Source organism: Euprymna scolopes, chromosome 6 (genome assembly GCF_053919585.1).
Source record: "Euprymna scolopes isolate OS-2025 chromosome 6, ASM5391958v1, whole genome shotgun sequence".
In the NCBI taxonomy this organism is placed as follows: Eukaryota; Metazoa; Mollusca; class Cephalopoda; order Sepiida; family Sepiolidae; genus Euprymna; species Euprymna scolopes.
This window is the reverse complement of record NC_136487.1, coordinates 140,223,379-140,235,647: the sequence shown is the minus strand read 5'-3', so window position 1 is coordinate 140,235,647 and position 12,269 is coordinate 140,223,379. Positions and strand designations below refer to the sequence as shown.

Genomic DNA, 12,269 nt, shown 5'->3' with positions numbered 1-12,269 from the left:
CCAATAGTTTCTTCCCCAGAACTGCTAGACTCTGGAATTCCGTACTGGGATTCTGCTTTCCCAACTGTACTGACATGCAAAAGTTTAAATGTAATGTGAACAAACATCTTGCTGCTCGTCTCCCTTCATAACGTCCCTGCAACTTATGTCTCCAATAATAGCCCCCTACTTCAAAGTGGCACTGTAACTTGTTTGGATTGAAAATTGAATTTAAAAAAAAACTCATTAAATTCTGTTGATTACAGGAATTTTCTTTTATCGCCTATTAAACCCTCCCGAACGCAGTAGCATTTGTTGATAATGTATAATTATGATTATCTTTTTTATGTTATCCTGAATAACGTTCTTGTTCTGTTTTAGTTACTTGTGGAAAGGTCCAGTGCCACCCAAGAGCTGTCTGTTACAGAAGTAAATGTCGTTGCCAAAGACAATACACAGGTGATGGTATAAATAAATGCGAAAGTAAGTAATTATATCTTTTTATCCCATTTCATTGCATTCGTTTACGTCTTGCGATTACGAGATAACATATACGGAATAACATAAGCTATTTATGATAGTTGATTATACATTCACTGGTTAAGCAAATGAAAACATGCCTTATTTTAAATACGCTTGATGATTCAGATTGGATGATAAATTCAATAAAATGGCAGACATGTTTATCTTAAATACACATGTGGAGATAAGTGTGCTTAATGATGACACTATGCATGGGTGCAGTTCGAATGTTCACTTTTAATGCTCATTTTCTATAAAAACTATAATAAACATTTTTGATTACCGATTGCCATGATCGAAGTAACCCTCCTTAAGACTCCAAAGTTCAGACTCCTTGGTCTGGCATTCTCAAGTAACATACTTTAGCACATGGAAATTATTGTCAAATCAAAGAATGCAAGCCTCTTCTACCGGGCTAGAAAATTCCTCTTTTAGAATCCTATATATATAGATTAAGCAACCATTCACCAGGCCATGAAGTATTGCATACCTATATTTGCTTTACGAGTTTTTCTCGAGATATACACCGGTGAACTTGCACATTTAATTCCTCAGAGAGAATATTCCGACCGATCCAACTAGCAATAAAATCGCGACCTTTTGTTCAAGATGCGGGGAATTTAATTTGGAATTCCCTTCCCCTTCCTGTTTCTTCGATCGTACTAACACGCAGGAATTTAAATGCCATCTGTACAAATGTCATGCTGCCCAACTTCAAATTCTGTCTGCCTCCTACAAATATAGTCCTTATCACAGCAGCTCGTTATACTTCAGTGGAATAATGTCCTGTTTTAGAAATAAATAAATAAATAAATATAAAAAGTGTCCTGTTTTAGAAATAAATAAATATGAAGTTCCTGTCTAAGAACACCCATGGCGAGAAGTTTATTTTCCATTATATTTATACGCAATCAAAGAAAGCATTGATTATATAGATCGTTACCATTAAGCGCAAGCAGGGACACCCGGCCTTATCCGGTTGTAAAATACGCATATTTTAATTCATGCAGATTTTTTACTTGATGTTACAGAGCCAATTCTCTATTGAATAGTATATATATATAGTACTGATTTCAAATGTTAAAAAATGAATCGGATGTCATCAAGTAGTATTAGAAACAATATATTTAGCACTCCAACCGCATCACCTACCGTTTGAGCTATCGTCAGATAGATAAGAATAATTTAAAATTAAACCACTTCAAACTTAAACGTAATAGAAATATGTTGGCAAGTTTGAAAGAACATTTTGTATTTCAACTTGCCTAGATATTTCTGTGCGCGTTATTCATTCATATAAACAAAGATTTTACTTGTTATAAACAATCCTTAGCGTACGATTACTATTTCCTATTAATTTCAGCGTTATGTTGTCGGTAGTTTAAGAGTCTATCGGTTAAATATTTTCACACAGACACATGCATATATCTACTGTTTTATTTATATAGATAAGTTTTATTAGAGCCTTTGCACCAAAAGTGACTTCCTCGCTTCTGTCCAGAATTGGAAAGGAGTAATGAATATTGAAACATTAACAGTATATTATTTTAGCAAATAAATAAATATAAAATTTATTCAATAAAAACATAACTTTCGTAATGCACACACGCACACATACACACTCACATATATATATATATATTCATTGCCATATGATATAGCATAATTATCAGCATAAAAAAGAAACGGACAAAATATCGACATAACTTTCGTAATACACACACACACGCGCGCGCGCGCACGCACACACACACACATATATATATATATATTCATTGTCATATGATATTGATTGAGATTGTCGGACTGACTTCCTCATCTTGGTTGTTATCGTCACAACGTTTCGGCTGTTTTGTCCTCCGGCCTTCATCAAACACCTGATGAAGGCCGGAGGGCAAAACGGCCGAAACGTTGTGACGATAACAACCAAGATGAGGAAGTCAGTCCGACAATCTCAATACAATGAAAACACCTCATCTAAAAAATACAGACAATTACTGTCATATGATATATCATAATTATCAGCATAAAAAAGAAACGGACAAAATATTGACATAAAAAAGAAGATCCAAATAATCATGATAAAAAGAAATAAAAAGAATTAAATTATATAAAAACAGTTAAATTATCAACACAAAAGGAAACAAACAAAACATCGGCATAGAAAGAAACAGCAATATTATCAGTGCATAAAGAAACAAATTATCAACGAATAGATACAGCCAAAATATCTTTATAAAATGAAACAGCGCAATTATCAAGAATAAAAGAAACTGCCAAATTATCAACATAAGGACAAGCAGTCAAACTATCAAGATAAGAAAAAAGAAACCGCCAATTTATCGATATAAAAATATGAGATTATCAATATAAAAAGAAAGGGGCAAATTGTCATCTTTACGCGAGATTGTCAGGTTATCAACATAACGAGAGACGGGCAAATTATCAATATAAACACGGACAAATTATTGACATAAAAAGAAACAGACAAATTGACAGCATAAAAAGGAACGGAAACTTTTTCCTGGTTATTTCCGTTTCTTTCATATTTTCGGAGAGAAATAAGTTTCTATAACAGACACATGAAGTAACAAGTACAGAAGAGAAGGTAGACTATCATTAATAAGAAAGAAAAAGCAGAATAGTCAACATACACCATATAAGCGAAAAGTTGGCACCTTTCATTTGATAAGAAAACAACTTACCACGATTTGGACTATACCGGCTTTAGAAAACCATTAGACTAATAAACAGAGTTCAACATTATCTATTTTTTACGAATTATGTATATATAGTGATAGGGAATAATCAACTGCTTTTTATTATATATATATATATATATATATATATATATATATATATATATATATATATATATAAAGAAGTTGATTATACCCTATCATTTTCGACAATATAGGAAAATAACGCGGCAATTCTTATGCAAATCTTTCACACTCACCATTTCCAGCTGTGTTTTCGCGCAAGAATATTATATTTTGTCACCGTTTAATAAATATTATATTTTACTTTCTTTTCCCACTCTCTCAAATACATGATCCCACATAGATAGTAGCAAATACTTTATCCGCATTAAATTTAATTCTCCCACGAAACATGAAATCCCCAGGTTTATTTCTCATAGTCATACATACTCACGTATCACCGAAAAAGTAATCGTCTTCTTAGATACAGTCATTCACTACATAATCATGTTAACTATAAACTTTAATTAATCGTAATCGCTTTCCTGTCTTGCTTATTTTATGGAATAACGGAATACAGCTCTATCAACAGTTAAAAATAGACATTAACACTAGAAACAGTCAATTTTCAGACTAGGTGTTCGTTTTTTTCGAACACGAAAAGTACAAAACATTCCACATACACATAACCAAACAGACAAGTTTATCGTTACATATCCTACGGTTTGAATTTACATGTTCAGAATATAAAACCATAACAAAAAATCATTTCGTCTAATCATCAAAAATAAAAACATACCTATTCACGCTACATTTTTTCTTTATGCTTTTTGCCATTCATTTTCATTACGATTTCATATATATAGACAATGAATCTATTTTGTTTACTTTGCTTACTCATGTAAAACGTTATCACGGTATCTTGTGCTACTTATTACCATTTACTCAAATACTCTCTCAAATACATGATCCCACATAGATAGTAGCAAATACTTTATCCTTCACTCGAGTCACATAATAAAATGCATGAATTATGTGTTATCAGTTGCTTATGTTACTATCAGTAGTATCAGCATTATTTGTATTATATTTTTCTAAGTATTACTATTATCATTAACATAATTATTAGTATGCACACGAAGTGGCCTAGATCAAATCCAAGATGAGAACACAGCTCACTGTCAAGTTATATGCAAGTTATATTTCGTATGGGCACTTTTATTGATAGTATACATATGAAACTCTCGTCCCCTTAGAAACAATATCTTCCGGCTGCAATGCACTTGTATCTTTCCAACAACTTCTGGAAGGCCCCCATGGAAATCCTCTTGTGTAGGCGTGTCAATGATCCTCAATTGTCTCATAACGACAGCCTCTAAGGTTTTTCTTGAGCTTAGGGAATATTCAGTTTATTTCAAAAAATACTCCCACACTAAACAATAGACTGGAATTGAGCTCCGCTTTTATAATATAAGTTTAAAACATAAGAAAAACAATAATTAAAATAATAATAATAAAAAAATTATTGTTTTAAAAAAAATAATTAAAAGATTAATAAAATCTCACAGAGTTGCCTCCCTTCAACCCTTGATTCACAAACGCAACAAGCATTTTAAACACCAACTGATTTATTTTAACGTTCTCCTAACGTCATTTTTGTTCTATATTTCGCGGTATCACGTGGCAAACTCTGTAGCAGCTTTTCCAATTTTGAACACTCTTCCGCTGTCTTCTCTTGAAAAAGGACTAATAGGTCTGAAATATATTGAGATTTATAACACCATTGAATACAACAGAAAAAAATTACTGTTGTTTAGAGTTAAAATTTGTGTGAAAAAGAAAAAACAAACAAAAAAAAAGAAATTTATTTCTTTTGTTTTCATTTAATTTTACTCTATATATATAAAAAAAAATCTCGCATTGTTCTTGGCTTTTAATTTTACCTTACAATATATATATATATATATATATATATATATATATATATATATATATATATATATATATATAAACTTTATTATTTAGGTGCATTGTGTCGTACTTGGGAATCTGCACGGATTTCTAACAGAACCCTTTATTTGATTCATGGGAGTAGTAAGTTCTTAGCTACGGTTGGGCAGTAATCCTAAATAATTCGCACGTTTTATTTTGAGTGTCGCCTGTGTTGAACCTCAAACTTAGCGTTACTTAAAACGGAATTTCACTAAGTAATTTATCCACCACGCCATTGTTTAGCTTTTCAGTTTTATTTACTATTGTTTCTGTTTATTTTCAGAGATGTGCAAATGTACCGTGTCAGGAGATCCGCATTTCCACACGTTTGATGGCGAGATTCTCCATTTGATGGGAGACTGCAGATACATCTTGTCGCAATCAATCAAATTCGATGACGACTGTAATTTCAATATCGACGTGCAGAATGAGCGCCGAGGTGCAAATAATATGGTTTCTTGGCCCAAGTCATTCGAATTCCGTATCTACAACCAGACAATTACACTTGGCCCAGGAGAAAATGTCTACGTAAGTCAGTAATGTAATGTAACAGTTTCGTTTGCCCGAAAAATTTGCTTCCTTCTCCCATGTTTTTCCAATAATACTAACATGTAATGCGGACAAAAATCTTACAGCCCAAATCCCTCCCCAGAATTCTCCTATAAATCTGACCGTTACTACAGTATATATTGTTTGAAGTGAATGGATTTTTTTAAATATTTTAATCAGGAGATCATTTTCGATCTTGTTTTTATATAATTTCAAACCCATCCATATCTCTCGCATGTTTGTAACAATCGGATGATACCCCCCTCCTCCAATCATTTGTTTTACATTGTTGAAAACAGGACTTACTTTCTCTATCAAGTAAGTTATAACTGTAGAAGTTTACGATATGTTCCCGGTCGCAGGTCTTACTTCCGTGTTTTTTCTTCTCTGGACTAGTTGTGCCATCAAGTCCAGTTGGCCCTATTATTCTAGCCATAGCTGAAAGCGTAAAAAAGATTAAAATGTTTCCCAAGTTAAAATAGTGCGATGCACAATACAGAAAGCGAATCTTGTGTTATGTTGTTGGTTCTAGGCAACGCCCGAAAATAATGTAGCCAATTATTATTATTATTATTATTATTATTATTATTATTATTATTATTATTATTATTATTGCATTTCATAAGTCTAAATGGAATGTCACCTTAAAAGGAGGTATTTGGAATGGAATATTAATAAACAAGACATTTATAAACGTAGACATGTAAACTTGATAGAATGAAACTTTATTCTGATAATAATGTTTTCAATTGGAAGAGGCGTTTTGAAATCAAGAGGCGAGTTTGAAATGTGGGGATAATAACAAATGGATTAGATAAAACCTACCAGGTGATGACGTAAATAATCAGAAAGTTAGTTTTAGATATACACGTGGAGTTTTAGTTAGTTGGTTTGAACAGTTGAGTATCGGCCTTTGGCCGGACCGGGCATGGAATAAGATAATCCACTCGATACCAGTTGTAGGAGGGAGAGAACCTTGAAATTGCAACTTCGACAAAATAATTGAAGAATAAAAGATTATGAAATCACCAATTTGTCTGGCTTTGTTAACAAGAAGAAAAGTTGACACAATAACAAAAAGTTATGTTGTTTGGTGTAAAACACTCACTTACACACACAGGGACAATATATATATATATATATATATATATATATATATATATATATATATATATATAATATATATATATATATATATATATATATATATATATATGAATATAACTACTTCATTTATTCGCATAAATTTAATATACGAAAGTATAGATTTATGCGTAAACTTTAAGTATTTACTTCAAAAGTGCTCAATACGTAGGTAGAGCTAGTTAGTAATTTATAAAATATATATGGCGATTAAGCTACACTGAATATTCTGCGTTTCATCCAACTATAGGATTCGTCAGGCTTATGCGCGAATTCTGTCGTTGCTTCTTGTTTTTATATATGTTGAGGATTTCCAGTCGGCCAATCAGCTTTCTAGTATCCACCGCGTCCCTTCCTACCAGCCAATGGACATGCATTTTATCAAACAAAGGATCTGTTTTAGAACTAGGTTAGTGGTTTTAGGTAGCCGCTCTCCTTTTTTTTTATTGACCGACTAGAAATCCTCAACATATATAAAAACAAGAAGCAACGACAGAATTCGCGCATAAGACTGACGAATCCTATAGTTGGATGAAACGCAGAATATTCAGTGTAGCTTAATCGCCATATATATTTCATAAATTACTATATGAATATATATATATATATATATATATATATATATATTAAATTCAGGTTTGAGATGTTCAAAAGTAGGAGAATACAACGAGGTTGTTAGATAGTGCTCGATAACAACAGCAAAATATTTTTTTTATTTATTCGAGGGTTAACAGTTACATTTGATTGCTACAAACAGCCATTCGTTTCAATCAATGAGACTTCGTCGGGCGACTCTGAACCATTCGACGCCATATGTTATTAAAATTTTTCTGTTCCATTATTTGCTTTTTTATCTCCTCCAATCTCCGAATAATGTTTTGGGCGTTTTTCTCAAAATTGTTTAAGTTGGATCCATAGGTTTCTTTAGCGAGCGCTTTCGATAGGAATACTTCCATCATTCTCAGGCATATTGTGTTGTAAAAATTATATATATATATATATATATATATATATATATATATATATATATATATATATATATATGTATACAATTATTTCAAACATGCCTTTATTAACCCCTTCGCTTGGCACATGTTCACTAAACGTTTCAGCACTCTAGTCCGGTATTTTCACCACTGGTAAATATATATATATATATATATATATATATATATATATATATATATATATATATATATATATATATATATATATATATATTTCTGGTCAGGTTCCTTGAACGGACCAATGCGACTCTCTATCTATATTTCCTTTCTTCCGTCTGCTGTTTCCTCAGGATCATAATTTGCGTCAAGTGAATCTTCGTAATTTTCTGATCGTGAGCCCGTGCCGTAGAGTCCACAATAATACATTTTTCTTTGTCCCTTGCTTGATTCTCTGGTAGTTACTCGTAAATCGGAAACGTGGTAGGTGGGTTGCCATAAAGTTGCTGCTTCGTGAGATGACCTTTCCAAGACATATGTAACATTGTTCGTAGCATACGGGTGTACGCCGGTGCATAATTTACACTGATTACAAATGAATCATCATTACTCTAACGTGTTCAGTCGTAAAGCCCTAGAGGATTTCTATCGGGTAATGGCTGACGAAACGATAGCAAGTATACGAATATCGAAAACCACGTGAAACTATTTTATATGTGATTGTTTAAAATTAATGTATTTTGCAAACAAGAAATAATCGATTCTAGTCAACATAAAAAAATAATTGGTATGTCGAACAAAACCGATAAAAAAACACAAACTGGTTTACAAATCTAGTGATTTGATAAACATTTGGTAATTTCTTCAACAGAACCATTCCAATGTTTACTAGTTACATTTGTCCAAACAAATCTGGGCTGGTATTTTATTTAATGTTAGGTGTAGAATGTTAAATCGATATAATAATAAGGATAAAACACAGGCTAATAAATGAAAATAAGACATTTATTGAAAATAAAATGAAGTGTCTATTGATCTGGAAAACACCGTTTAAGTCATTTATTTAAAAAAAAAAAAAAAGACTGTAGTATACTCGCTGACCATGGTAGGGCCATTTTGAACGACGATAATGTCTTTGAATATTGCAAAGAATAACACAGACAATTAATATACAGTTGGTATAAAATTATATATATATATATATATATAATATAATATATTACATATATAATATAATATAATATAAAACACATATATATATTATAAAACATTTTTATATCTATAATTTTAAGAATATAAAAAGTTTTCAAACAGTAAGTATTCATTTATGCAAACTCATGTTTCATTAAGAAAGTTGAGTAAGAGTCACAAAGCTTAGAGATGCGTGTGTATGTTCCCTGGAAGCTGAATGACAATAATGAGATCTTTGATAACCTGCGTGAAAGCTCCTTGAGAGCTAATAATAATAATAATAATAATAATAATAATAATAATAATAATAATAATAATAGTAATAATAATAATAGTAATAGTAATAATAATAATAGCAATAATAGTAATAATAACAATAGTAATAGTAATAATAATAATAATAATAATAATAATAATAATAATAAGAAGAAGAAGAAGAAGAAGAAGAAGAAGAAGAAGACTATTGGCAAATAGATTATACTATTGGAAAATATATTAACATTTTATATAAAGCACTCCCCTAAAATTAGATTCTACTTTTTTAAATAATTACGTGGCGGAAAGGAAAAACAATTATTTTAAAATTTGGAGTAGGAAGGCAGTTTCGCACATAGATTATAATCATTCCAGACCTATTATAACTTGTTAATCATGTTTAATCGCTCAAAAACTGAAAAAATATTGGTAGAAAATAAGATTTTCGTTCTATTGTTTACATTTATTTGATATTTTCTTTTTACATGGTGGTCACCACTTATCAAGGCCCGGAAGCCACTCAGGGATAAGGATTATTGCAAGTATAGTACGTTAGTGTGGAGATTTGATGAAGTGTTTACTTAAGGGGGCGGTTCATTAGGAATTTGTTAACGTTGGACTTGAAGACATCCAGGTTGTAGTCAGGTGGGAAGCAGACAGACGGAACAGAGTTCCACAGGCGTGCAGTTCTAAGAAAGAAGCTTTGTTCATGGAATCCGCGTTTTGATTTAGGCACAGATAAAGAGTGGGGGAAATTACTGACAGTGGTTTTAGCTAGACGGGTGTTTTTCGTGAAAGATTGGCGAGGGGGGACCAGAGATTGAAGCTCAGACGAGCACCTGCTATGGAAATAACGATAAAGCAAGGATAGGCTCGCAACGTCTCTTCTGTAGGAGAGAGGTTGCAGGGTAGAGAAAAGGGCATCCCCCACTAAGCCACGGAGTCTATTTTGTACCCTCTCAAGGCAGGATAGGCTGTTTTTAGCAGCTCCTGCCCAGATATGGCAGCTGTATTCCATCCTTGGACGTACTTGGCTTTTATACAGATAGAGAATTGCATCAGCAGTGAGATATCTTCTGGAGCGGTAGAAGGATCCCACCATCTTTCCAGCGACCTTGGCAACAGACTTGATGTACGTGTTCCATTTCAGATCAGGAGTAAAGATCAAACCCAGAAGCTTGTCAAAACACGGGGCCTCACTCAGACGAGAGCCATCCATTATAATTGATGCCAGCTGGGGATCAGAGCGTTTATGATGTAAGGATAGGAGTTTGGTTTTAGATGCATTAAAGGTAACCAGCCACGTCTTCCCCCACTGAACCACGCGCTCGAGATCAGAGGAGAGAGAATCAGAGAGAACTTTGTCATTTACAGCCTTTGGTGTGTTGCCGTAGATGGTCGTGTCATCAGTATATGTTTCTATTAGCGTTTGTTTAATGTTCGCAATTTGAATGGTTATTAAGGATCCTTATAAAGGGATTATAGACAGCCATTTTTTTTAATTCTAACTCAACATAGTGGAGACTAAATTTGTTTTGAACTGAAAACACTTTAAAATAAGTTTAAACACAAATAAACTTATCCCGGTATATAAACTTATCTTATAAGAGTCTTGCCTTTGGTAACATTAATTTGTTGAATATTTAATTTTCATCTTTTGTTCTGTTAGTTACAGAAATGACTAAATCTCATTCTTCTTTTAAAGGTGGGGTCTAAGTTTAAATGAAGATATAGTTTCCTTTTTAATTCGAAAAATTCTAAAGGTTTTCACTTTATGTATTTTATCCAAGACTTTGATAAACTCATCGTTTTTTATATCTATATTTTTCACATGTGCCCAAAGCGAATGCGCACCATAACATGAATTATTTCAGAAGGAGCTGATGACAGATAACAATAGTGTCTAGGCGGTGCCAACAAAATTGAGAAACCTTCTCCAAAGCAGTTTAAATCTTTTAATATCAAGTCTAATCTCCCTGAAACGTTTAGTGAACATGTGCCAAGCAAAGGGGTTAATAAAGGCATGTTTGAAATAATGTTCCAATGAAATAAATTAAACTCTGGCAATCAATGTTAAATCTAGGAATGAGATTTATAATCCATTGCGCGGCCTTTAGTTTTATCTTGTAAATAAACAGCTTTTAATAAATGAATAAAATTTGAGTTTGTTTCATTTTTTATGGTCAAGAAAAAAAATAAAAGAATCATTTTGTAATCAGAAATTAAGCTTGAAATTTTCCGATTTTGTATCAAGAAAAAATACCTGAGTGAAAAATGATTTGCGAACTTATTAAACCACGGCGGGATGATGTGACACAAGGGTCAGAAAGTAGGATTTGAAAACTCAGCGCCCCACAGTAAGAGCACTGTGACCTAGAAAAATGCCTGGGCAGTTCCATCTGCATTCCCCGCTAGCGGCGCCTAAGACTATTAGTTATAAACTAACACCTTTTCAAGGGGTAAAAAGGTAATGATTAAGAGTATGAGCCTCTTAAAACTGCACAGGGCCAGATCTATACCTCAGTCAACGGTGAAAAGGCCACGTCAACAATGGCATAGACTCTGTCGACTTTGGTGCCATGGCTAAAAACAGCTGATGCCTGAAAAAACTTCGCTAAGAACGAACTACAATAAATCACCTGTTTCATTGGCTTACATCTGAAAATTACAAATTAATTCGAAGTGAAAAACTTAATAGTTTATTAAATGAAATAATGTGTCGCTTGCCGGCTGGTTGGAAATGGAGAAGTGTCGTCGATAATTGATGCCAGTAAAGAAAATAAGCTGGCTAAGTTCATTATCGTTTGGATTTTAAAAATCCTGACTGGCTAGTATGACTAATTAGAAATTTCGTATTGAAAATGAAAGGCAGTTGTTTTGTTTGTTTGTTTGTTTTATTAACAGTCGGTGCGATTCTTTTTTTATATATATAACGGAAGTACGTTAGCAGAAAGTTGGATTTGCGACCCTAATTCTTAAAGATAATTTACTA

The 12,269-nt window shown here is 32.6% G+C and overlaps 1 protein-coding gene across 1 annotated transcript in view; it reads left to right on the top strand.

The window, feature by feature from the left end:
• The window catches only part of LOC145277997 (zonadhesin-like), a 441,395-nt gene that overhangs the window by 271,482 nt on the left and 157,644 nt on the right, over positions 1-12,269 (top strand). Inside the window, exons 7-8 of the mRNA XM_080130167.1 lie at positions 361-462; positions 5,479-5,723. Coding sequence (XP_079986293.1) covers positions 361-462; positions 5,479-5,723 — 347 coding nt within the window. The remainder of the gene's footprint in view (positions 1-360; positions 463-5,478; positions 5,724-12,269) is intronic.